The 27,727-nt window shown below is 42.7% G+C and overlaps 1 protein-coding gene across 1 annotated transcript; it reads left to right on the top strand.

Annotated features, from left to right (window-relative positions):
- Nucleotides 1–18,816: 18,816 nt before the first annotated feature.
- Nucleotides 18,817–22,321, top strand: znf703 (zinc finger protein 703). The gene is made up of 2 exons (XM_004567291.2): nt 18,817–19,481; nt 19,998–22,321. The coding sequence occupies exons 1-2, from the start codon at nt 19,224–19,226 to the stop codon at nt 21,498–21,500; spliced, it is 1,761 nt and encodes a 586-aa protein (XP_004567348.1). The 5' UTR covers nt 18,817–19,223; the 3' UTR covers nt 21,501–22,321.
- The last annotated feature ends 5,406 nt before the right edge of the window (nt 22,322–27,727 follow it).

Raw genomic sequence — 27,727 nt, 5'->3', positions numbered from 1 at the left:
ATCCCACACTGCTTCAGTAATGTTGAGGCCTGGGCTCTGGGGAGGCCAGTCTACGGCTGTTTGATAAAACGATATATATCGGATGATGATATGAAAACGTCTATCGTTTCATTTTACGCTATCCTTTGTTTCGTGGTGCTGCAAAAAAAAAAATGTTTACGGCAATATTTTTCATCGTTTTCATGTTTCACTGTAGAATTTCTTAAAGTCCTCTCTTCCTCTTATATTTAACATAACTACACTACGGACGGACAAGCGACTGTTTTTATGCGTTGACGTTAGCAACAACGACGGTAAAACCATCACGTCCGTCGTCCGCTTGTCTATTTTCCACATAAACCTTTCACAATAAGGCTGAGGATGCTGTTGAGATTTTTCAAAATAAACTGAATCACGTGAAAGAGCACGCAGCGTGTTTACAGACGAGAAGCTACAAAGAGTCGTCAGGTGCTAAAAAATAAACCTTAGAACAGGCTTTTCCCAGCAGCACGCCGTGTAATGAATACTCACAAAGAAAATTGTGGCCATTTCTACTATGTAACACTCGACTCCAGGTACATGACGCCCAGCTGAAAACACTTCACGCAAGTTCAGTTGCCCAAGATTCACAGAATTTACAGAAAATGTAAAATTCTTGTGATATATATATCGTCGTCGGGACGATAAATGTCTTATATCGGGATATGAGATTTTGGTCATATGGCACAGCCCTAGGCCAGTCCATGACTGATTTGTTCCTCTGTGTTTTTTTCTATCTAGGTATGCTTTTACTGCATTGGCAGTGTGTTTGTGATCATTGTCATACTGAAAAATGAAGCCAGTCAGACACTTTCCAGATGGTATTGCATGGTGGACTCAAATCAGATGGTACTGATTTATTCCATCCATTTTGACAAGCTCCTCAACAGCACTGGCTGAAATCCAGCCCCAGATAGACTGACTGTGCCCGTATCTGTCAAGTCTTATCAGGTCTTTGTTGGATTCCCCTCCACAGTATTTCTTAGGGACATGACTTCCAGACGCTGTTTGCAGGCCTGCCACTTCTTCTGTTGTCCAGCTACCTCAGATCAAGGACAAACTCAACATGCTGAGATATTTTACGTAGAATCTGCCTTGTTGTTGTAAAAATCCTATTTTATTACCATCAAACTGTGTTATCTTTGGAATTTTTCATAAATTCACCAAAACTACTTTTGTGACAGGCTGCTAGTAACAAAATAACTAAAGATACATTTTAAAAATCATTCTCGTCTAAGTTTGTAATTTGTAAACACAACACTGCTTCATCCCTTGAGTTAGGTGTCTTTTTTATGCATGAATGATTCACAGCTCTGCGTTAAATGGGTTTGCAAACAAAAAACACTCTAAAAACTGTCCGGCGCAACAACTGGACTGAAAATAAGTGAAAAAGCAGCAAATGTCCAAAGAAAAATAGTGAAAGCTCTACATAAAGCCCGGGGAACTCCTGCTCAAGGCCATTTGAAAATTACAACAAAGTTTGGCTCCTTGGAAGCAAAAGATGATGAAATGAGGGTTGCTAGACATTTAAATTATGTCAGAATTTTCTCCTTTTGACGACTCAAACACAAACTTCACATGTACGAGCAATAACGACGTCTCGTTTCAGTTTGGCCTCAGCTGATTAAACCGCCTTTCAGTCTTTTTTTCCAGCCCACTGGCAGTTTTCTTTCATGTTAACAAAAGTAAGATTAATATATGTCTAAATAAAAGATTTAGTGACTTGCTAAAAGATGGTGCTCAAGTGATTCATGACAAAAGCACAAAAGAAGCTAACTGCCAAACAACTGCAAACAGGCGATGACAGCTGTGACAGCATGTGAACTGCCCCTATAATTTACCTGTTACAAGTCAATTATTTCTATTAAAAATGGGGAAGATGTTTTGTAGCATCTTCTCCATTTAACTGATCATAAGAAACTGTAATTTATTGTTGTCAGATTTACTGCAATTGGCATGACAAGTCGGCCTGGTTGCTTCATCAAAGAGAGCAACGCCTTCAAAGTGACGATGATAACAAATACGTGCGGTGGGAAACTAAGGCGAGGAATTAACCAGATGATTTACTCCGGAAAGCTCTGCCTCCAATAATGGGTTGGCCTGAGGGATGACTGTGATCCAGCAGAAAGAAAGGCCGAGAATAAGACGGTGGAGAGCCTCAATGGCTCCTCATTGTTTAGAACATTTACCCTGCAATGTTAAAATCCTCGTCTGATGAAGAGGTAAATCCTGCTAGTCTTTTATCCAGCAGTCAGTATAAAGAAGGGTGAGCCTGAGAAATCATTCATACACCTGCACAGGGCGTAATGCTTCCATCCTTTCCCCTTAGGGTCAAACAGGCACTAAATCTCTTTTCAAAATCACTTTCTTTCAGCCAATCCACTTCCATCCCTCTTACACAGATACAGATGATGTCCTCGAAGATGGAGGTGATGTCAAGAAACCACAAAACAATAAAGGAAGAGAAAAAGAGGCAAAGTGGAGGCGCAGGCAGTATGGATGTAGAGAAATGAAAAAGCACAAGAGATTGGAAGCAAAGTTGATGGGATTGGTATTACAAGGAGCAAAGCGAAAGGTTGCATAATATGTAAAGCACAAATGATGAAAAGAGATCACCTCGTGGCATTTTTTGTGCTTTTCTGATACACTAAATTCTCGACTTCATAGACATATTAAATAAAAAGCTTAAGGCCTGTTTTTTTTTCCCCAAGCACAGCTAGAGGGATATTTGTGTACACCTTTGTTTGATCTGTCTGGCATTGTGTAAGTACAGTATGTGCGTGCACCTCGTGTGTGTTCGTGAGGGTGTGTGCTGTAGAGAGAAAAAGAGTGAGTGCGCTGGTGGATTTACAGGGAAGCATGATTTATGTTGAGGAACTTTGATCTTCTAAAAAGGCTTCGGGATTTTACACAACAATAATTCTCCTTAGCCTCAGCTTAAATGGTTCGCCTGTGGCGCGAGTCCAGAATAGGTTTTAATAGACTGATGGGTGTTGGACTCGGAGACAGAGGTGGGGGATAGAAAGGCTGAGGCTACAGGATGAAGACATAATTCCAAAGATGGGATGTTATGGGATCATGTCACTTTATGTCAAAACAAGGCCTATAAATGGAGTCTGTAGCTCTTCTGAAGCTCCATTTATGGCAAATAATAATGCAATTTTAAATAAATACATATCACTTGTGCTAATGTCTAACAAGAGTTGATACAATGGTGATGATGCTTGCAGCACCGCCATCACAGTCTTTCATCTGTCTGCATATCCAGCTGCCTACGCGGGCTGATTCTATATATGTACTTCAGATAGCATTAACGGTTTGGCCCAAATGTAGTGAACAGTTTCAGTGTGCTGTTTATCATGTTTGACCTTGACCAGCAGCAAAGACTTTGTGTGAGGCACCTCAGCTCAGCTGTAGGTAAATATCTGGGCCAGATGTCATGTTTTCTGAAATTTCTTCCTTGAATTCTAACCTACCAACACTTTCTGTTACCTGTGTCAATTTACCTTGGGACTTTTGAGCCACATCCAGTCTTTTATACTTGCCATTACCTATGGCAGCCCACCTCACCACATCTGTGCCCCATTTTGCCCAAACAGTGCTTGCCACATCCACAACTGAGCTATAAGTGCCAAAAACTGCCCAAACTTGTGTCATCTGGGATAAAATCTAAAAGTAGCCCACATAGGGTTAAATGTTGATTAAATGTGGTCTACCCCTTTCTTTCGCCTGCATGTAATTATGGTAGTGAGATTGTGGCGGTGAGTTAATTGTAGCAGTAGGATCAAGTAATAGGGTTAAATTGGTCTAAAAGAACAATGGCTTACTGAGGTCAACCCCTTCTGTTGCTCTTCTTATGCAACACAGATATGTCCGGGCTAGCCTGTTCCTCTAGCTTAAGGTAACTCTAGAGAAGTCTCTCACATAGCCTTTCTGAGAAAAGATATTGTCTGATGTTGGCTTTTATTCCTCCAATTTGTTGTTGTCGCTGTTACAAAGCTGTGTCTTATGTCTGTGAAGGTTCTCAGTCATCCAGGTCATCGTAGTCAAAGGAGCTTGCAAAGAAAAGCGTCTGGACTTCTTTAAGTTGCTTGAAGACGTTTCACCTCTCATCCGAGAAGCTTCTTCAGTTCTAAGGTCAAATGGTGGAGAGTCCCAGATATAAACCTAGTGGGAGTATCCCCCCACAGAGGGACAAAAGGACCCCCTGATGATCCTCTAATCGCCTGAGCCAAGGTGTGAAACTGTGTCTTAGTTATTAGCATAGTTACCGAAGTCAGGTGTGTTTTGAACGAGCTTTTCCTCCTTCTGGAACAGAACCTGGCAGTTCCAGTTTGGGTCCTGAAAATTTTCCATTCTTGCACAAGAGGCAGTTTGTCCTGTGAGTTGGTGTTATGCAATACTGTGGTTATAAAAGTTCAATTCCAAATGGGGAAAAAGATTTAAAAGTATTTGTCAACACTGTGGCTCCTCCCACTTCGCAGAAAGATCATTGTTGCGCTTGTGAATCTGAGAACTGTCTGGGGTTGCATCAATACGGGAATATATCTTATCAGTGGCGGCACAAGAAAATTTTACAGGGGTGGCCAGGCAGACACTGTTACCTACATGTTTTTCTTCTCTGTGGCCAAACTGTCTTTTTTTTAATAATTCAATCTCAGCGTTTACTTATTCAGGTATGACTGCCATGTGAATCTACACCATGAGGAAAAACATAGAATAAGCTTTTTTAAAAATTTAGCTCACCATTATTTAAAGTTAATCTTTTGCTATTATAGATAAATCTCGTCAGATAATTACCATTCAGATAATTAATAATTAATAATACCAGAGGGTTAAACCAAAATCACACCACCAATTTAAGACGACACAGCTACAAGATGTAGCGAGTCAGAGTCTCCATTTCAACTTGGGTCGTAAGTGCGGAATTCAAACTATATACCAGTTTTTGAATTGCGTCGATGGGCCACGTACAACCAGAGTTATGATAAAAAATACACGTGATGTTTTTTTCTGAACAAAACAGTGGCGTTTACAGCGGGAAGAACGGTAAAAACTGCGTTTTCTACAGACAGCGCTAACAAACACTCTCCGCTTGCGAGTGAAAAAAATAAAAATAAAAAACACCCCTTCCCTATTGGTGTTAGAGTTTACCATGTCAGCCAATCAAAAAAAATTATATGGTAACACGTGACATTTGGTTGTTTAGGGAGAAGGGGAAGTTTTTAGGAGCGACACCCGCGACGGAAAGCGGGCGAGCGAAAGACAGAGAGAGAGCGAGTTTTCATATGTGAGACATTAGTGACGTTTAGCGTGTTTGGAGGCTGTAGTTAGTGTGTTGTGTAGTTATTGTTTTGTATTGTGTGTCAGTTATACTGCTGAATTTCATAGTTTCTCCAAAAAAAGCCGTCAAAGGCAGATTCCAGTGTAAACGCTGTTCCCACACGGAAAACTGGACTGATGCACCTCCTGCAGTGAGACCTGCAGGGTTTAGGCCTGTGGTGTTCTCCTCTGTCTTATACTGAACACAAACTACATTTTTTGGACTGGCACAAATAATTTGTGTGCCTTCTTATTTGATGCAGAACACCTGATTGTTCTGTAAATAGATTTAAATGGTTATATAAAAAACGCCTGAGGCCTTGGCTGCATTTTTAGATAAATAGTACCATATAACTTTGTTTGCAAAACTTGTGCCTAATTTTTAGAAATGTACAATTTCTATTTGCATTTCAAGTTATGAAAATGATTCGTTAAACATGTTTGTGGGTTTTACAGTGAAAAATATAACTTTTTTTCTACTCGAATTTTGAATTTTTTGTCTGAATTTAGATCAACAAACATATTTTAAAGGTGAAATATAGAGGTAAAATCAAAAGTAGTCAAAAACGGCCAATTATACCCTGGACCCAGAGGGTTAAAAGGGCGGCTCAGTGTGAGGTGGCCAAGAAGAAAGAACCGCACCTTGGCTCTGCCCATGCGCCTTATTAAAGGGAAAAAATTCACAGTATGTCAAACAAATGCTGAGGAAGTCAAAATTAGATCTAATCATGTAAAATATATTCATGTAATGAAGGAAGTTTTCACAGGACTCAGATGTGTGTTAACACTATGACACAATATTCAGAGAAGTCAACATCCCAGGAAATTCATTTCAAGGTCACACTATGTAACGCTCCGAGAAACTGCAGCAAACTGAAAAGCTAGATCTTAGATTCTGCATACCTCAGTTAGCATGTTCACTGTTAAAATTCCTAAAAGTACAATTAGAAAAAGACTGAACAAGTACAGCTTGTTTGGAAGGGTTGCCAGAGCACAAGAGCATGGCTCAATATCGCAAAGTTGCATGTGAGCCTTCTGGAACAGTGTCCTGTTAAGTGCCATGTTAAAACCATGCACAGTATACCAGCACAAACACCTCAAAATAACTGTCAAGCACGGTGGTGGAGGGGTGATAATTTGGGCTTGTTATGCAACTACGGGATACAGGCACCTTGCACCATTGTGTCGATCATGAACCCCTACACCAAAGTATTCTAGAGTCAAACGTGAGGTGATAAGTCCAACATCTAAAGCTTAACCATAACTGGGGTCATACAAGAGGATAGAGGTCGCAAGCACAATAGCAAAGAATCAAGGCGTCTCAATGGCCCAGTCAAAATGTCAACCTCAATCTGAGGCAGGGCCTTAAGAGGATTGTGCAGTAAAAAACTCCCACAAACTTTATTGAATTTAAGCAACACTGTAAAGACGAGTGGGCCTCGACAACTTGTAGGAGACTGATAAAGTTGTACAGGGAACAATTGTTTAAAGTTATTGGTGCTAAAGGTGGTTCAAGTTATTTAATTTGTTTTTGCATGACTGTAAAATAATTTTATTGTAAAGTATCATTAATGTAAATATATTTTAAAAAACCTCGCCAACCGACCTGTCTCTTTGTTTCACCTCTGAGCCAAGTAGGTGGTTAGAGGTCATCTGCCATAACGACATTTCCCAGAGCTGTGAGGGCTTCTGTGTCTTTGCTCAGGGACACTGAGAAAGTGTGTTTGCTGACTCCAAGGCTTTAACCTTGGCTGCTCCTGTTCAAGGGCAGATTCTTGGCACTCACTACAGATACACTGATACAACACACCAACTCACAGCAACAAAATAAGAAACATAATGTGTTTATAAAGCATTATCTCTGGTGGATAAAAGAACGTTTTTAAAAAGTACCTTAAATTATTTCCAGAGAAATCTTTGCGCGTGTGTGTGTGTGTGTGTGTGTGTGTGTGTGTGTGTGTGTGTGTGTGTGTGTGTGTGTAAGAGAGAGAGAGAGAGATTGTGGAGAGGAGAGGTCTGTGTTTCTCATTATGTTTTGTGTAATAAGCAGTGATGAAATTGCCGCTGCCGGCTCTCCAGGTGTGTGCTCACACTTTCACATCTGTGTTACAGGATGAGGTCAACTGAAAATGAGCACAGACTCTCATAAAGTACCTTATAAGGTGATGATTACTGATGAAAATGAGTTGCTCAAAGTCAAATTACTTTTCATTAAATGTTGTGCTCATATGCAAACATCTATACAGTTTACATACTGTAAACAAAAATACATACATGGTGGTGCGAGGTAACAAATTCACCTTGGAATGTAAGATAGGTCGGATTCACGTGACCGTAACTTTCATGAAAACCTTTAAGTTTCCCGTAGTGTTTGCCTCTGCCTCCTGTTTCGCTCAGTTTGTATGTTATCATGTAAAATTACACTACATTACTTTCATGGAAGCATAACCATAAATCACAGGCAAGGACACGATGATAAAATATACATGTATGCACTTTAATTTTCTCCTGCCTGCCATTTTCTCCCTTATTGATGGATAGGCGGTTTGTCAGGGGGGAAAATTCCTCCCTGCTGGCCTGCTGAAATAAATGACCTTGGATTTGGCCATAGATTTGGTTTTAATAGCAGCTCGAACAAACACAGTAAATTTACAGCTGGGAACTGCTCACTGAGAAGAACTTGAAATTTGCCAAAGCCATAAGTCCAGTCAGCAGTCTCTCCCTCTAACCATGTCTCTACCCTGTTCTCTTGCACTCCTGAAGTAGATAAGTGGCTCTCTTTCTTTATTTCTTTTGCTCTTGGTTCCAATAGCATTGACGCAGCAGATAATAATCCACACCATGCTGCTCTGTATATTATTGAACTTGAATATATGTGTCTAGAGTGAAAGGTCTGATCTTGTTAAACTGAATTATATTGATGTGCATGGTCTCCAGAGGATGACTGACTTCGTTGCTTGCCTAATTTGCCCTTTTGCATATTTCTCAACATATGCTGCATGGACTGTCCTTACATTTGGTCCATTCATGTCTTCTTTAGGATGAATTTGAACAACAAATCAAAATTAGTGTACTTAATTAGAAATTGTTGGCATGCTAACAGCTACATTTTAAGCATGCTAGCATTGTCTTTTTGAGCATGATTGCAGACTGACAATTTATACTCATGAATTTATACAAATGGATGCTAGTGACATTACTTTCATCAAGCAGCAACCTCCAGTGCTAAACGACAAACAGCACAAAATGTGGACTTAGAGACCATGACATTATCCATCAGTTGATGACATCCTATTTTAAAGGCTTTAGATGAACATTTCTGCCATCAGATTGGCTGTGAACCCTTTGCTCATTGGCTAATGGCTTGTCAATCACATGCACACCATTGAAAACACTCCATTCAAATATAATATGATTAATCTTTACAAAGCAAACTTAAGTTTTTATTAAATATAACCAAAAACAAATGACCAAGGCCATAAATTCATCAACAAACTGTCTACTGAGGTTAAGTCAGAATGCACTAGACCTCTATAGGAAATTATTTAGTGGTCTTCAGATTGACTGCAGTTTTACGTTGTTTTCATGCTGGCCTCACTTTTCCAAAACAGAAGCTACAGTAGTGTTTTTGTGATGGTCTAAATAGATGATGCCAGTGCAGAAATCCCAAAAACGTCACTTCCTCTAAAGGACACCAGAGTCTGGCTTGAGAATTAAGGAAATCACCACTTTTAAAATGCTGCACTTTACAGCAATTAAAAACATGCTCGGTACAAGAACAGCTTTGGTTTCTGTTGATAGGCTCCTTAGGCTCCTTCACGAAGAAGGAGCCCATCAACAGAAAATTACAAGAATTGCAAGACAACAATTACAGTGGGTGGAATTTCTAATGACTCACCCATCTGATACCATTATGGCCTAAAGATATGGGTGTGACTGCTGTGACAGACAGATGTACCAATCTCCTCTGACTCCACCCATTGATTTATGAAGTCCTGGTTTGAATCCTGGAGATGAGACTTAATTTTTTATACAAAATGATTCAAATAAGTGACTGAGACAATAAAATGTGTTTACAATGGCCAAGTCAGAAAGTTGTTTTTGAGACACTTCTACAGGACTGGAAGTCCACACCCGTTACCATCTGGTGTCCTTCAGATAGAAAGCAAGTTTAAGGCACCTCTGCATTGGCTCAATTTCTCTGACCTACATGTAACGTCCATGTTTTATACCATCTATTGTCTAAAAACTAAAGTCGGTTTCCTTCTTGTATTTGTGGTGTTGGCGCCTTTTGAAACAATGTCATGGATTTATCTTACTGCTAATATGACCTTCTGTGTGATGCAGATGTTTATGAGATAGTTTTGTTCAATTGTAGTTTTATGAGTCAGCTTTAGTTAGCGAGCAGCTGTGTCTGTATGTCACATTTTCAGAGTTTATTGATGAAGCTAGCTACTCAAACTTGCTAGGGTTAAATGAATTAGCACCTTCTTGTCCAAATGCGGTCACTGGCTCCAAAATCTCAACATGCTAGCAGACAGAATGCTAACTTTAGGACACATCACAGTGGCTACATCTATCTCTTACAGTCTTTCTTATACACGCTCTTGTAACGTCTCTGTAACAGCCTATGTTACCTTTTATTATAAAACATGAGCCTTCCAGCACTGTCAGCCCACCACCACCCACTGGAGTCATGACAGGAAAAACATCTTTACTATCAAGCTAACTAACAACTCCAATAAAATGTCATCCGACTGCTAAATAGATTTTAAATACATAATTTTAGCAGCCACTTTGAGAGCTGTGAATTTTCCTTTTTTCCTTTCCCCCCAACTTGTCACTGTTTTTCAACATTATGACCACCCGTAGTGGATAGAAAAACACCTAATCCTTCTTAAACACTTATCTTACGTGATTGAAATGTTTTGTAAAGACTCGTGGCAGTTTTTCCATATTAAAAAAGCTTATGTGAAAACCACAAAACATTTTGGTCTTCATGCGTTAAAGTCACTGGCAGCTGGAGATACTCAGCACTCACTGACTCTAACGTGGAGCTTTGAAATAGCAATCAATGCCTTTATACTGCAAGGAGGGCTTGTAAAAGTGTCACTGGGTGGAATATATGATGTCGTATTTCACTCTCCACTGTCTATTTTTAAACACTGAGTTACGGCTGCAGAAATGTGTACCAATTAAAGGTGATATGATGTATTTTCTGCCTTGCTCAGAGACTCATTCATCACCGTGGACCAAAAAGAAAATTGCACTTACTCTTTCACCCCCTTTCCTTCCTCTGCCATTTGCCCCCTCTCCACCCCCACTGTTCTTGTTCACTGTCTTGAGTAATTTACGATACACCGGTAGTGCAACCTTCTGGCAGGAACTGCAAGAGCAACTTGCTCTCTCTCCTGTCAACCAAATAACCTTTTACAAAAGACCAAACTCAGCCAAGTCATCTGCTGCTACACATTAAGAGAAGACAGGGCTGGACAGAGACTTGGTCAACCTTCAGGGGGAAGAAAAAGGTTCTGTGGATGGAGTCCACAGTGCTGCTCTGCCTCAGGGTGAGAGTGTTGAAATATGGAAGCAAAGAAAGGTCATCATAACTTAAACATCATAAATAATTGCTTGTATTTTAGGTTTAGGTTTCCGGGTTTTTCATTACTACAGTCTGACCAATGTGGACCTATATTAGCTATTTGCCAATCTGTGGATATTAGCATGTTGAAAAAACTACCCTGTTGGCAACACACATACGGTTTTAACACAATTTAGCATAATCTGGTTTTAAAACACCAAGATGGCAACCACGACATCACTTTGCTTAAGTGATGTTGATGGCGGTGATGACCCCATCTAATGTTAAAGACCTCTTAGGATCATTTACCAGAGGTCACTCTGAACCCTCCGTTGTGGTGCATTCCTGAATAAGTCAAAAAATTTTGTGGAACGCCTCCTCAACTTAGAAAGACCAAGTTTCCAATCCTCACTTGGAAAGAACTCATTATAAATTATTAATCTCTATTGCTTTTCCACAGTGTCTTTGGCCTCACCTCCAATTGGTCGTGGCAGATGGCCCCGCCCCTCTCTGAGCCTGGTTCTGCTGGAGGTTTCTCCAGCAGTTTTTCCTTCCTACTGTCACCAAGTGCTAGCTCACGATGTGTGTGTGTTGGGGGGCATGTATGAATATTGAAATTTTCTTGTATTCTTTTAGTAACTTAACCTCACAATATAAAGTACCTTGAATTAACTGTTGTTGTGGTTTGGTGCTATATAAATAAAATAAACCTGAATTGAACTGAATCATATGGCAGCTACAGCTAGCTTTATGTACAGTCTTTCTTTGCTTCCCTTCTATATTTATCCTAATTTTCTTTCTCCTTAAAAAACCCTGTCATTCGTGCTCTTCACCATTTTGGCCTCTTGACTAGAAGCCAGCAGTTTTCCCTTACTTGCCTTCACTCTGAGTTTTGCTTTGTGGCGACCATATTAGAAATACCCTGAAAATGAAATCACATAGGAGTGCTTCTAGAGTAAAAACTCTTTGTTGATTCTATATCCTTGCACTGCCTGCATCTTGCTTATTTAGAGGCTTGTGCAATATTTGCTGTATAACTGTGGTTCAGAACCTGTATTGCATTCCAGCTAACTCTCTTTACACCTCCCTTGCAACTGGCACGCTATCAAGTGTAGCTGAAATAAATCAACAGAAGCTGTAATTATTACTACCAAGAACAGAGTTGTGTGCCTCTGCTGTTGCAACTGCTGTGTTTCCTAGTCACCGAGATGCCGTCAGTGTGTGTGTGTGTGCTGCAGTTGCAGTGTGTTCCCAGTGTCTGCCGACAGAGGATTAATCTCCCCAGCTGAGGCAGTAGCTAAGGTCAGCAAGGGAAATATTTCATAAGTGTCAGCTTGGCCCGTAGCCCTCAACGCAGAGCTCGAAAATGAGAATGCACAGTCGCATAACAAACGGCTGTGTGTGACTTTGCACAGCTCACATACAGCACTTTGGGGAAGGAGGAGGGGGCGGTGGAGGTTGATATATGGCAGTGCTTCACTTTCATGTATTCATCCTAGCCGGTGAAATACTGCTGGGGACAAGCCCGGTGCTTTGTCACTACAAGGACCCAACCGAGAAAAATATTTTTGACCACACCAGGTCTATGTCTGGAATGTGTTTTCCATTACTGCCTGTTCTCAAACTACAGTTTTATGCTTTATGGAGAATTAATAAAAGTAAATCCCAACTTGTGTCCGACTACATGTAGTTAAACTCAATAAAGCAGGCAACCAGGTCTTGCAGCAAAATGTGCAGAAGGCTATATTGCTCCACAGTGCAAAATATTGCTTTCAATAGACGCTCTATAATTACAACATGTCTTTGCTGGTTTGGCTGTTTGTTTTTCTCGCCTTTGTACTTTTAGATTTCACAAAATGTCATAAATTAGGAGGTGGTGGTGTCCATATTAGAATTCAGGACTCTTACCCAGGCCTCTGGGATTTGACTTGTATTGTATATTTGTGTTTATTTACTCTTTATTTTTAGGTTTTATTAGCATCAGTTTTCAGGTCATGTTATTGCCACTAGATCTGGGGTAACGTTTTATGATATCTTAGTTTTCAGTCAGCTTTTAAGGCACCATTACTGCAGTTTTAGGAAACACTGGCAACAAAATGAGTTGAACACTTGTTTGAGCAACCTTTCTCTGACGCATTTTGCTGTCAGACTGGGTTGAAGCAGGATAGTTTTCTTTTTAGTGAGCCTAAAATCAGTCTTGAGAATTGACTTTGTCATAATGACTGCACTTAACACTCTTTACACTGCAAGTTTTCCTGCTCCCGCAGTGACCCTGGTTTGGCGAGATCTCGCAGAAAGATTAATGGCATGGGCGGGCTGCTTTAATGACTTGTTTGATGTGCCAAGCTCGAAAGGTGTTGATTTACTTACTGTTCACACTGATAGGCTTTTAATTGAGCGATACCATCACTTGTCACATCAAAGCCGTTGGCAGCTGACGTGACTTGGCCCCAGAGGAGGTTGCGATGACTGACATGTACTGCTGTAACTTTTGCTGTTCATCAGATCACAAATGTCAATGAGTCACTTTCCCAAATAAACGAGCTGCTAGATTGAGCAGCGTTTCTTTCTTCTTTTTTTGGAAACTCAGCTTGAGATTCTTTCTGTGAAACTCTGCTCTGGTTTCGATTCTGTCATAAAACGCCGGAGCTTTTCTTCAAGAAAGCATGCTCCCTCTCAACAAAGACTGGATGATGAAGACGCAGAGGCGGTGACTCTGACCATGAGCAGAGGAAGCACCAGTGACTTAAACAAGCGTGAGGAATGTGTTAGGGAGATTTTCTTTGCCCGGCCTGTTGTTGTTCCTTTTACCAGACCTGTCACGGCTCCAACTTGTGAATACCTTGATTGTGCTTCCATCAAAATGACCCCCCCATCACCCTCCTTCATCAGACCAGCAGAAAAGAAAAACATCTTTTGATGTCATCTGAAATTTCACACAACAATGCAGGATGATCTGATTTGAGGCAGACCCTGTCTGGCAGTGCAGGCCCTTCCTTCCCTCCTCCTCCTCGTGCTCTTGATAACTTCTGCGTGTGGAGGACAATAGCTGCTTTTGTTTTCCGAGCGTGCAGTGACGACTCGAGGTCGTGGGCGTCGCGCGGCCCCGCGCGGCCTTCCTGTGAATGTGCTTCAGGTGGAGCAAGCACGACGAGGTGGAACCCCGCATGGAGCGGGACTCGGAAATAAAAGCGCCAATCTGCACACGCGGGGGGAAGCCTATTATCCCGGCGTGATTATAATGCAGACAGATAGACGACAGGTAGGCAGAGTGGATAAGAGCGTTAGCTCGCGAGACGTGATGAGCTGACAAGAGAGACAATCTCCCTCCTAAACCGGAGAGATAAGGTTGTCAACCACAGCTTTGACTCTGACACACACACTGCTTCTCTATGTAGGCAGACAGATAGATGGCACTGTACGGGCACTATAAAAACACACACTGTTAAGATGTTATCGTGTACAGTGCGGACTGTCTGTTTATGTTTGCGCGCACAGGGTTACATTTGCACGTTCGAGCGCACGCACATTCAACTGTGAAAGGATTAGTGTGTGTATGTCAAAGACAGAGGGAGAGGCACCCACAGAAAGATAAACGAGGAAGTGTGAACACATTAAGTACACTGTGTAGATATTGTTTGTGGACCTTTCAGCTCAAGGAAATCCTTGTTTCAACATTCTGTCCTGGCTGGAATGTTGCCTGCGAGGCTCTTTTTAAGTGTTTCGGTCTAAATGCCATGTCTGCTACACCCCATGAAACTGTCTTAATCCACTTTTTTTTTTCCCCCTTGGTTTTATTACTGCTGGAGAAAACACTTGGGGTTGAGCAGAGCCCCAGCCTCAGGCCTCTATTCCCATTCCACACACCCCATAAGTCAGTCACAGATAATTAAATAGGAGTTATTTACACTCGTTTTCCCTCCTCTGCCTCTTTGGCGCTTTTATCATTTCTCTCTCCTCTTTGTACAGTCTCGGCACATATCTTTCAGACGCCGACGTTATGGCCGAGGCCAAAAACGGTCGCGGTCCGACGCCAAAAACTGCAACGGTTGTGAGGCGGGCAGCCAGAGGGGACGTTGTTTCCACATCCTACGGTGTTCTAGTCTTACAAACCAGGAAATATGAATCATATTATGCTATGAAAAGAGCAAATGCACGTGTCCACATTTTTCCATTTGACCATTAAATTGGTGGTGTATCTGACAGTTAAACTGTTGTTATCAGCAGCCACACGTTGCCAGCTCCATGCTCAGTAATTAGGGGTTTATTATGGGACACCATTTTTTAAACATGGTCATGCAGTTTGTTTATATGTATCTATAAATGGTGAGCCTCTTTGTGTATGTGACTGTGAACTTTAATTACAATCTAAGCATGTTAGCAATGTGTGTGGTAATACCACGTTCCACATGACTCACAAGTCAGATCTCAGAACTCGGGAGTGACGACATTTCTGAGTTAAAGCGCTCCAGTGGGAAAGTTGCAAAAGCGTGTTTGTTTGTTTTGTTTCTTATCAAGGTAGAGCCATTCATGTACCACTAGCAATTAGGAATGGGAACCGAGAACTGGTTCTCATAGAAAACTGGCTCCCAGTAGTCCGATTCCTTGAAACTGTGAGTCCGCCTGCCTGTCGATCCCGGTTATCGGTTCGTGCAATCGCGCTACAATCAGCTGATTTTAGAGGAGGAAAAGAGCGATGCAGTCTAGAGCGCGAATATGCACATTTATGCATGCTAACGCTTAGCTAGCCAAGAACCCAGGGTGAAAGCTGAGTGAATGCAGCCAGACCCTGAACTTCAACAGGTAACAAGCAGATGAGCAGTCAGGCTGCAGCCTCCCTTTCTATTTGTTTATGCTTCTAAAGCAGAATCACTGCAGCGATCGCTGTTAAGAGAAAGATCTTAGAGACGTGTGTCCTCGTTAGGGATTTGTGTTGGTGTGTGGGGTTGTTTATATTGTAAAATAGTGATTATGAGACAGTGTGTTTCAGCTTTTTACAGAGTAACGTGAAAGTAATGTAACGAGTAGTACAACAAATTGCTTTTTTTATTGCTGTTTTGCGATGGTGGTGACTCTCAAAACGGAGCCAATGAGAACCCAAAAACAATCGACAAGAACAGATAAGGAATCAAATCGACTGATTTCATGGATCGAGCCTGGTCAGTCCTCTGGACATGGCATGTTTAGCGATTCATAAATACACAACAGTTGTGTCCATGCAGTCAGACTACCCTGCTGCCCATTAGCAAGAACGCAGGTTTAAAGCAAATCTGAACTGGCTTCACTTTGCAGATGCAGAAGTTGCCTTTTCCATATAGTTATATTAGTTATATGGCTAGGATGTAAATTTTGCATGTTATTGCTCGTATTTTCTAGATTATCTTTTTTTCCACCTAGGTTTGTTTTGTTCCAGTCTAATAAAATAAATAAAAAAATAAAACAGACTAATATACAAAAACTCTTTGTTGCGAGAAAGAACAAAAAATACTTGAATGTGCTTCATGGATATAATAAGGCAACATCTTGGACCCTAAAACCTTCACAATTTTGACTATGAAATAAATGTTCAGACATTGGAAATTTAATGTCAAGATCTTTGTAAGGGTAGAAAATGTTTGCTGAGGGACCCAGCCAGATCTTGTCAAATTCTGGCTGACACCAGTGACAACATGTAGAAGTGTTGGGGAAACAAAAAAGACTCAAATGAGTGCACATCAATGTCATCTCCTCATTAAACGATCACACAGCGTCTACACGAGGCTAATCCCCGCGTGCGCCACAAAACTCCTCAGCAATTCCAAACATGGAGCAAAGACAAACGAGCAGATGAGGATTTGCTTGAGCCAGGTTTGAAGAATTCAGCTGCCTAATGTCAGCATTATATATTTACTCTGGAGTCAAGCAAAGGCAGCTTTTCAACACAGGAATGAATTAGACCCCACCACAGAGCTATAGCGTCCATTACAGGCCTCAGCGGCTTTATAAATCACAGGATCACAGGGGCATGTGGGGTCCGCTCCTCCTCAGCCCCTATCGGCCCCCATCCTGGGGAGCAGGGGGTGGTTTGTTTGGCTGCTGTTCCAGCCAAACCCAAGGCTTTGATACAACCATGGAAAAGGCATGGAAATGCCTCAAGGGCCAGCAGGACCTGGGCATGCTGAGAAAACTCTTTAACAGAAAAGCTGTCGCCTTAAAATATCCACAACAGGAAACAGCCATCAGTCATCGACACGCCAAAACAGCTGTTACCAGCCTACATCAAGGGGACACATGAAAGGAGTTGCTCCCTGTTGTTTGAGCCCTCCCTTGTTTCATTCTCTCGCTGCCTTTGTCTGGCTTTTCCCAGTGCCCTCCTCCTCGGTCTCCTTTTGGACGCCCCTTCCTTATCCAACCCCACCTACGACTTACCCACTCACCCTTTTAACAAGTGGATGACTGTGTGGTAAACAATAAGACACACGACTTAACCGGCTGTCTACGTTGTAAAAAGAAAAAAGAAAGAAAGAAAGAAAAAAATCGTAAGCTCTCAGCGTTACCTTTGCATATCGCAGCGAGTGCGTCACCTGTTTATGTGTCTCGACCCGAGGTGGCGACAGACAGGTTTAAACAAACAGACAGGAGACTGTACCACCGCACTTAGCCTGGCGGCGTGCACGTTCACATATTCTTGGATCTCTTTGGGTCATTGGAGCGTGAGTGGCAGCGTGTGGGTGATGAATGATGACTAAGCCTAATGATGACAGGTCAAACAGTGATGCTGTTGAATGAGGCTGAAGTGACTTCATCCTCCTCACACTGACTTTCCACTCAGCTGCAGATAAATGGCAGCGGCCATTAGAATCAAGGCGCTAGGCTGATGGCAGTGCCTCTTGATAAGGCCGGCTTGTGCTGTGAAATGTCAAACAGTTTTACCTATTTAACCTCAGAAGAAAGGGCTGTTCTGATTTCTCTTTAGCCAGTAATCAGTGACCCATGAAACAACTTTAAACATGCTGACTGTTACAGTGTTGTAATATGTTGGATTATGGATGGGGGAGTTAGAGCCAAGCCATCTGATTGGTAGGAGGTGGCGTTTAAACCGGGATGGAAATCCCCATAAAGCACAGCTTGTTGTTCTTTATAGAAAATGAAATTCAATTACTGGCTTACTAATTTGGCAGCCAAGGAGGGACTCTTTTGCAGTTTTATTTTATAAGCATGTATGAGTTGGAGAAGAGTTCTCAAAGTACCATTTCTCATAATTACAATAGCAACTGTCATTCAACTCTTAACATGCCAGTGTTTTGAGAGGGCGGGGACGTGAATGCACAAAACAAGATGGAAAGATATCATGTGCTGTCACAGCAAAATACATAAAACTTGAATCATGTGAATTTGCTCTAAGCTGGAAAAATTGAGTTATGTCCAGCAGAGATGGCAGCGGGGCTGTGATAATGCAATAAAGCTATTAACATGCCAGAAATGCCCATGGACAGTAGGTTATTATTATTTTGAATTACACGTACCTTATTTCCATGAATGGCGTTGGGTACATTCAACAGAAAACTACACACGCAGTTAGTTCCCAGCAGTCGGGAGACGTTTGCGTGTGGAAGCACTGTGGATAAAGTTCCTGCTGCTTAAACTGCTCTCAGATCTGTGGTGCAAATATTTTACTGCTACTTTATGTGTAGTTTGCACTGGGCTTATGGAGGTCACTGACACAGATTTCCACCTACATTACAGCCCTGGGTAAGAGGGTGAGGCAGGGAGACAAACGCCCCTCGCCTCCCTCACCCCACTCCACCCCATCCTCGCTCCGCCCCTGCTTGTAAATGCGGGCACTTATGATTGGACGGCGGCTCCTTGCTTTGAAATCCCTCCCTTCCCGTCTTTAGTATGTGGAAGAAGTGAGGTATTGTGAGGCTGCTGCAGTGGGAGAGAAACACTCACACGGGAGGACTGTCGCACACTCTGTCCGTTGCGGGGATATTCCTTCAACTTACCCGTTATTTTGAAGAGCAGTGACTACTTGTGGTGTTTTTGTTTCCATCTTCTCCAACACTGGATAAGGAATATTTAGGAATAACTGACGGGTAATATTAAAGAGCCCCATAAAGGATGACATTTGGGCGATTTGTTCCTCTGTAGAGCCAGCTTTGGTCCGACACGAAGGACGCGCACAACGCACTGCCCTGTGGATTACTGCACTCTCTCTCTTTTTTTTTTTTAAAGTTCATCACCATGAAATGTGCTTCTAAATGAAAGTGAACCCCGCGGCCACCCGTTACATGCCTCCGTCCCTCTTTGCGCCCCGATCCAGATGAGAGATCTCCCCGGTGGACCTGAACCGCTTTTACGCAGCCAGTCCCCGGAACGCAGCGCCGCCGACGATCCACACCGGACAGGAGCGGAGAGACCGTCCGTTCCCACACCCACTCCTTGTCTTTCTCCCTCGGATCCTTCGCGCCAGGCTAAAAGGCTTCCTATCCGGATCGTAAAGATGTTGACGGCGCACAGCGGCCACTTGCTGCACCCGGAGTACCTCCAGCCTCTCACATCCGCGCCTGCCAGTATTGAAGTAAGTGGATAAGAAAAAAAAAATTAAGATATGTCTGCGGCACCAGATGTCGTTTTTCTCTTTGTCTTTTTCTTATTCTTCTTAATTTGAATTATTTCTTCTTAAATCCACGAGTGTAGGAGGGCTGGAATGTTATCCGACGAAAATCCCGTCTGCGCCATTTTACGCACGGCAGTTTTTTGGGGGCAAAATGCAAAACACCAGAGTTTATAAATACAAAATGACTGCAACTTATAGACTTTTTAAAAAAATCGCCACTTTAACACCACGTTGTTAATCGTTCCGTTTGTATTTATGGAATGTTTACGATGTTTTTCATTTTCTTTTCTTCGTTTTTACCTAAACTTTGCTTCAACTTTCACCCTCTGACGTCTTTTATTCATTTCACTGTTGAAAAATTAGAATATAATATCTCGGAATTAAATTTTTTTTATCTGTATGGGTTTTATGGTGTAATGTTTGATTTGCTTTAAAAAAAATCTTTTATCTATTGCTTTTGTTTTTGTTTTTCCTCAGCTGGATGCCAAGAAGAGTCCTTTGGCCCTGCTGGCACAGACCTGCTCTCAAATTGGTAAACCAGACCCCCCCTCTTCCTCCAAGTTGGCCTCCCTCTCCTCCAGTAGTCTGGGAGACAAGGAGCCCTCCAGCCGGTCATCCAAGTCCGGAGAACAGCACCAGTCCCTGGAGGACAAATCCAGCTTCAAGCCTTACTCCAAGTCATCAGGCGACTGCCGTAAGGATGTTCTGGTGACGAAGGGGCCTTCAGATAAAGCGTCTTTCAGGGTGCCAAATGGAAGCTCCGGTGGTGGTTCATGTCCATCTTTCCCTCCCCATTCACGGTCACCCGGCTCTAGTTCTCCTCCCCTGCACAGTCAGAGCCAGCCCCACAGACAAAGTCATTCCCCTTCCATACAGCCCCCACCACACTCGCAGGCTCCACACGTGGACAGCAAACCTGGGAGCTCAGAGCCAGCCAGCTCGGACAGTAATAGCAACAACGCTGGTAAAAAAGACTCAGATGCAGCTAAGTCAGGCATGGATGGTGCACAGTTAGCCAACTCCAGCCACGTACGGGCCAGCGCCAACTCCAGCAACGCCAGCTCTGCAAGCAGCCCGCGGCCAGAGAGCAAGGCTGACCCGCAGGCCTCCTCACAGTCCAGTCTGGGCTCAGGGCACATCGCCCCAGTCTCCCCATTTAAACCAGGACACTCTGTCTTCCCCCTACCCCCTGCTTCTATGGGCTACCATGGCTCCATTGTCGGGGCTTATGCCGGCTACCCGTCCCAGTTTGTCCCTGGCTTGGACCCTACCAAATCTAGTTTGGGTTTAGGACTTTCAGGGAAGCACCCCAGCTCCAGCCCACTCACTGGAGCCTCACCCCCATCTCTGATGCAGAGTTTATGTCGGGACCCTTACTGTCTGAGTTACCCCAATGCACCCCACCTAGGAAGCAGTAACTGCTCCACCTGCGTCCATGACCCTTCGAGCCTCAAGTCTGGTTTTCCCCTGGTTTACCCCTCACATCACCTTCACTCTCTACACTCTAGCTCCTTGTCCTCTAGCACGACCCCCTCTCTTTCCCACCCCCTTTACACGTATGGTTTCATGCTCCCTAATGAACCGCAGCCTCATGCCTGTAACTGGGTGTCTGTTGGGGGTCCCTGTGACAAGCGTTTTGCAACATCAGAGGAGCTGCTGGCCCACTTGCGTACCCACACAGCCCTGCCTGGTATGGTGGACACTAAGTTGTTGTCTGCCTATCCATCATCGGTTTCATCGACAGCTTCCTGCCATCTCCACTTGCCCCCACCCAGCAGCCCGGGTACCCTGCCCAGTTCCTTCTCCCTCCGTGGCTCTCCTGGCTTGGGTCTGGCACGCTACCACCCCTACAGCAAATCCCACTTGCAAGGAGCCCCAGGACTTCCCATGCCATCCCTGCCCTCCTCCTCAGCCTACTACTCCCCCTATGCCCTCTACAGTCAGAGACTGGGCTCAGCCTCAGCCCTTGGATACCAGTGACATCCAAAACTGCGTTGATGCCCACAGACTGCAGGCACCAGCTTGGGATTCTCCAGAGCAGCCCTGAAGATGGATAGTCAAGATTGGGGTCATCACCAGTACAGGGCATCATGCCTGTTGGCCTGCCTGCCAGGAACACCACCTGTTAGCCTCAGGATTGCGACTGGTGCTCCAAAGGCAAAAGACTGATGGATCAACTGCAGCAGCAGAGAAAGAACAGACTTTGGTGATCCAAGACGGGTGGGAAGCAGAGCTTAAAAATGATAAACTTGTCTTGATTTCTTTTGTTTTTCTCAATATCTCTCCTAGATCTTAAAAAGTCTGTATTTATTTTTCACTCAAGCGCTTGGTATTCAACTCCTGGGGGTTGGAAGTTTTGCTGTCCAAATGAATTCTAACTGAAAAGGAATGATTTAAGTATACTACCATTATGCCTATCATACACACACAAAAAAAGTTGCACCATAATGAAGATGGATTGTGAGGTTTTATTCTGAGAACCTCTTTTTAAATTTTCTTTCCTTACTGCTGTTTTGTTTTGTTTTTTCCTCATCCTTCACTGCGTTATTCAGACTCTGGAGAATTGCATGTCTTTGAGAATTATCTTGAACAATGCCATTATTTTTATTTGTACATATGCAAAGATGTAATATTTTTTCAAGCTTACATGGGGTCAGCAAGCTACAGTCTCCCAAACAAATGGTGCAGAGATTAAAAAAAAACAACAAACAATATACAAAGAAAAAAAAATCAATGATGGCTGTGCTATCCCACCAATAGGAGAAAGTCTTATTTTGTTAAATAAATGATACATGATTGCATTTCAACTTGTTTTTTTTCCTCTTTTCTATTCTATATATAGCACCATGAAGTATCTTTTTGTCTCAAGCATCAGAGGACACAGTAAATCTCGCCAGACTGCAGCACTGCACTTATCTAAGCCCATCTATCATACTGGCTCTCACAGCCGCGCTATATGTGGCTGTGTGTAATATTTCATGGCTCATATCAGTTGACAGGGCCGTCCTAAAGAGGCCACGCTGGGTCACATTAGCCCTGTTAGCGAGTCTCTGAAGACTTTCATCCCACCTACTCTTCGATGCCCGCATTGCTTTTGTTGTTGCGGGTGCTGCGCTTAATTGCTGATTCTTGTTTGTGAGGCCTGGAAGCAGCCACCTCAGCAAAGAGGACGGCTGTGCCGGGTCACTGGGACTTCAATAATGACCTGAGGGAGACGTCGACCTGGGAGCTCCTCACGCTCTGACGGATTGGCCTGAAACACAAAGGCCAGAGCTGACAATGGGAGGCGGTTAATAGAGAAATATTCATCAATGTGCTGACACCTCCCCTGAGGAGAGCCGGCTCTCTTGCAGGAACCGCAAACATGGAGGCCACTGTCCTGATGCGAAGAGCCATTTTCTGTGCTGTTTGGCTGCTGCCCCGTGGTTTACTGAAGTCAGCATTCTCCACTCAGAGCTGCTGGATGCTAATTTAAAGGGAAGGACTCGGTCTATCTTAAAGCCACACCACTGCCATTAGTGCTTCAGCCCTGATAATGTATCTGTGGCTCCACTCTATTTGGCTGACAGGGCGTAGGTGGCGCAGAGCGCCGTGGCTGCGGTCTCCAAGGTGGCTATTGACCCCGACTCCCAGACTCCTCCACTCTCGCGCTTCATTAGCACTCCAGACAGGGGAGAGGCAAGCACAGGTGTCACTTGACAGGACCATTAACAAAATGGATGACCCTCCCAAACCAATCCAGCCCCTGCCACACCAGCAAGGTCACGGCGCCCTGATCACCACTCTGGATAGCTCTTTGGGACAATACGCCTATTTTTCTCCTTTAGAAACCAGAGCCAGGCACTTGTCTGAGAGAGGACAGACTTACTTTCATGTTCTTGCTTTTCTTATGTCATTTATGAAGTAGTCTAGACAAAATAGGTCAAGGATGCAGTGCATTTCTTTTGGAACTTGCAGAGTTGTGGTGCTAGAGATGTAGTGGATTATGTTGCCCCCTAAAGTTGTGCAGGTGAAACACAGGTGAAAAATGAAGCGATCGTCACTGTTTTCTTGCTTTTGATGCACATCTATGCAGCTGCTGGGATGCTGTTTTACAAACTATGCACTGAGACCTGGTTACACCGGCCTGAATCTGAAGATGATTCACACTTGGAGGTCACGCAGAGGGGAGAACTTTCAATCTTGTCGGGAGGGTGGTGGAATTAATTCCACTGTTGCCAGTTTACACTCGTTCATCAAATGCCTCACTATTCTCCCTATCCCGGCGCTCATCAATCTCCTACATCTATCTTCTCTCCCCCCACACACACTCTCACAGCTGAGTCAACACCCACACACTCCATTTATGTCGCCTCCGCAAGACTCTGTGTGTGTGTGTGTGTGTGTGTGGGTGTGTATCCAGCACTGATCTTTTGTTCACAGAGTGCTTACACAAATGTCCCTTTCACCAAAAATGGAGATTTTTTTAAATAAGGGTACAGTTGACGATATTTTCCAGCATAACTAAATATCTCTGTTCTGAAACAAAACAGTGCACGCCTTTATACTCTGAGATATGTGCAGACACGTACACGTAAGCTCAAAATGATCATGTATGAATGAGTAATAACTCTTTCTTATGCTTGTCAGCACATGCACATATGTAAATGACTGTAAAAACAACAAAAAGAAAAAAGAAAAAAAAATATTTAGATTTAAATTTCATCACACTAAAAATAATGAAATGAAGCGACTTTGAGAATGTTTTTAAGAGTTACATTTGTAAAAAAAGAACTGAGTTAATTTATTTCTTCTGAAACACTATCTGACTCTGGTGGGTTGAGTGTGTCTTTACTGTGGTACTCCACAGTAAAAATATAGCAATTTTCCAAGTAATTTAACCCGTTTTTAAAGTAAATATGACAAATATAAATTTATTCTGCTGAATTTCTGCTCTGCTTAATCTTTGTTGCGCTTGATTAAAAATAATACTTTTCTTGTTTTTCTAAAGAGGGTGACTCCGTCCTCTATAGACTCCCATGTAGAAATGTCTGTCTTTACAGCAGATCTGCAGCCTGGTTAAGACAAAAAATATTCCAGTTAGTGAACTGGAGCCCATGTTTGTCACATTTGTACCTGTAGGAGTATTTTCATTGGGTCTATCCATATGTCATATCAGCACTTGCGTGGTACGCACTTTTCAAAAAGTGAAATTATAGTGTTTTATTAGTTTGCTACTTAGGACTAATTAGCAAGTATGTACAGTTTATGGATGCCATTTGCTAACCAAGCTAGCCAGTATTAGCTGCAATCTTAGCACTCCACCCTTTCATCCAAATGAATGAAAGGCAGTCACCTATGGTTGTAAATTAATTGATAAAAAGAAAATGTAATTACAATGGCAAGTTTCAAAATGTGTTCTGAAAAAAAGAGTCATCGGGGGCCCATGTCCATCTTTTATATACAGTATATGTGGTCTGGGTATATCTTAACTGTTACCCCAAAGGAAGAACTACAACACTTCCCCAAATAATTCAGTATCTTATAAAATAAAACAATTATAAGGTTATTCTGTACCCTCTAAAATCTCTGTATTTCACTTGAAAAATCAATGCTTTGATTTTATAATGATTTCTCAGAAAATGATTTCTTGCTGACAACACTGATGTCGCACTCTTTTTTATCCTAACATATGATCAGAGACAGGAGTGAGCCTTGTTACACGTTGTTCTTTAAACTCATACGATATCAAAAAAATGGAAAACAAATGCTAATGTTTTCATTCAGTGTAGGACTGAAAGTGCTTCTAGTCATAAGGACAGCACAGTAATGTGCAGCAATGAAAGTAATCAGAGTAGTAGTAGTAGGTAGTATCAGTGGAGGTGGTGCTGGAGGGCACTAATATTTTCCTCTCTGTGCGTCAGTGCAGAGTGCCACTGTGAGGTCCTGAGCAGTGGCTGACAGGCTCGGTGATTAATGACGACAGGGTGTGGAGCTGCTCTTCAATTAGACGCCAGCTCTACCCCGGCTCACGTCTCTGCTGACAGCCAGGACAGAGAGAGAGAGAGAGAGAAGGGTTTTTCAGTCTCTCTCTCTCGTTCTCACTGTGTCTTCAGAACAAAACATTAACCTCAACTCCATGACTACCACCTCTGTGTTTAACATCAGGACACAATACAGAGCCTTCGGCATCCAACAGTGACCGCAGTGTTAAAGCAACCCAGATGGCGTGAACACATCCCTCATCAGGGCCTGTCACACAATCTCTGTTTTATTTCTCCACATAAGCCCTGTGACTGACTCCTCTACATGCCTGTGTCGATTCCGCTCTCATTCACGTCTGCAGCCAGCCATGCTGAAATGCTCTACGTGGAAAAAATAAAAGCCATATTAAAGACTTCCAGGTTGGTTTGCAGGGCGAAAGGTGGTTGGAACAAGTTCCTCCAACACCTCCAAGTGCAATCATGTGCACTTAATCAGAGGAAATAAACCTTTTGACAAATAAAATGCATGTGGACAATACATAGCTTTAGTTGGGTGGGTCTTGGTCATCTCTCTTGGAAATGTCATGTGTTTTTGTGGACAATAGCACAAAGACACTGGGCTACGATACAGTCCTGTCTCATAAAAAATTTAATTCCCATTCAAATAAATGGCAGATTTTCCCAATTATAGTCTTAGAACTCCAATTGTAGGACTAAAAGACTAAGACTCCAATTTTTCAGAAGAGGCTTTATCCGGAAGAGAAATCCGTGAAACCTGTTGAAGAATTAAGCAACAAAAGAAGTAACATTAGAAGTGTAATATCCAAGGATACAAGGTTTTTAAAAACCCTATTTAGGACAAAGTCAGGCAACTTTTTAAACATGTTTTGTCAGCTTCGAGTTGGATTCTATTCATGTGGTAGTGATGTCCTGGTCACCACCAAGATTAAATTTAAATGCGATAGTAATTCCAAATAACTGCCTGGAAGGATTTAAAGATGTCAGCTCAACGTGGGACATGATTCTAGAAGGACCTTAATTCTTCATTGCATAGATTCAAGATGATGCTAGAAATGCAGCTCAGAGATTTTGCTTCGCACCGACATGACAGCATCCGATTTGTCGGCTTCACATCCATGATGTGAAACTCGTCTTCCCCCACATCTCAAATGGACAATACAGTGAACTCATTGTCATGTTCAAGAAATTATTTTGAGATGATTTGAGCTGTAATTGGATACACGGTGGTCATAAAGACACGGCCAACAGCAATACTCACGAGGACTGTGGAGTTTAAATGATGCTCGGTTGGGCTGAAGGGGCTGAAAGTGTGCAAAGAAAGCATCCCCCATAATATTACACCACTGACAACAACCCGAACTGTTCATACCTGGTGTGGTCTTCTGCTTCCTTGGCCCATCAGCTTCAAGCGATCGATATGTCGTGCCTTCAGAGATACGCTACAGCATATGTTGGTCGTAACCAGTGTTTACTTGAGTTACTGCTGCCTTCCTATCAGCTCAAAGGAGTCTGGCCATTCTCTGACAGCAGCACGGCATTTTTGAGCAGATAAGAGCCACTCAGTGAATATTTTCGCTTTCTGGACATGTGAAGCCTGTAGATGGATCCATGGGAAAATCCCAATAAATCAGCAGTTTTTAAATACTCAGAGTAGCCACATTCAGAGTCACTTAGATCACCTTTCTCATATGTTTATATGTCTAAATGCTCGTCTGTACCCAAAAATTCTTCAATTTTTTAAAGTAATTTTCACATTTACACAGCTAAAGTTTATATAAAACTTGTGAGTTATTGGATGCAAAGTATTAACAGTCAACACAAATGAAATGTAATACATAACTAAAAATGTGATGAACCTGAACAAATTGTACAAACTTGATCGTTTGTACAATTCATTTTGGGGTTGAGTTATTTATTGATTAGTGACTGAGAGAGGCTGTCAGCTCAGCTGTATAGCTGCAGACAGAGAAACAGTGCTCTCGGTTTGATTTCCATCCAGCCCTGACCTTGGAGAGCCTCACTTGGCCTCGACGTGGAAAGCTGCCCGGAGCTGCTGCGGTCTACAAAGTTCTCGTGGTGAGAGCGAGCACCGTTAATAGACATACCCTCCCTAACCACCAGTGGAGAAATGAACGTTTCAATTACAGTACGGTGCTCTGCTAATAGCGCTTGAACCGTGCGTCCAGCTGGATTCCATTTGCCGCCACGCTGGGAGATCGCTGC

This window comes from Maylandia zebra, linkage group LG12, assembly GCF_041146795.1.
Source record: "Maylandia zebra isolate NMK-2024a linkage group LG12, Mzebra_GT3a, whole genome shotgun sequence".
Lineage (NCBI taxonomy): Eukaryota > Metazoa > Chordata > Actinopteri > Cichliformes > Cichlidae > Maylandia > Maylandia zebra.
Note: the sequence above shows the minus strand (reverse complement) of the source record. Positions and strands in the feature narration are given on the sequence as shown.

Coding starts and splice junctions, on each gene's coding strand:
- znf703 (XM_004567291.2), top strand. CDS start 19,224: ATGAGAGATCTCCCCGGTGGACCTGAACCGCTTTTACGCAGCCAGTCC. Junction 19,482..19,997: donor CCGCGCCTGCCAGTATTGAA/GTAAGTGGATAA, acceptor GTTTTTCCTCAG/CTGGATGCCAAGAAGAGTCC.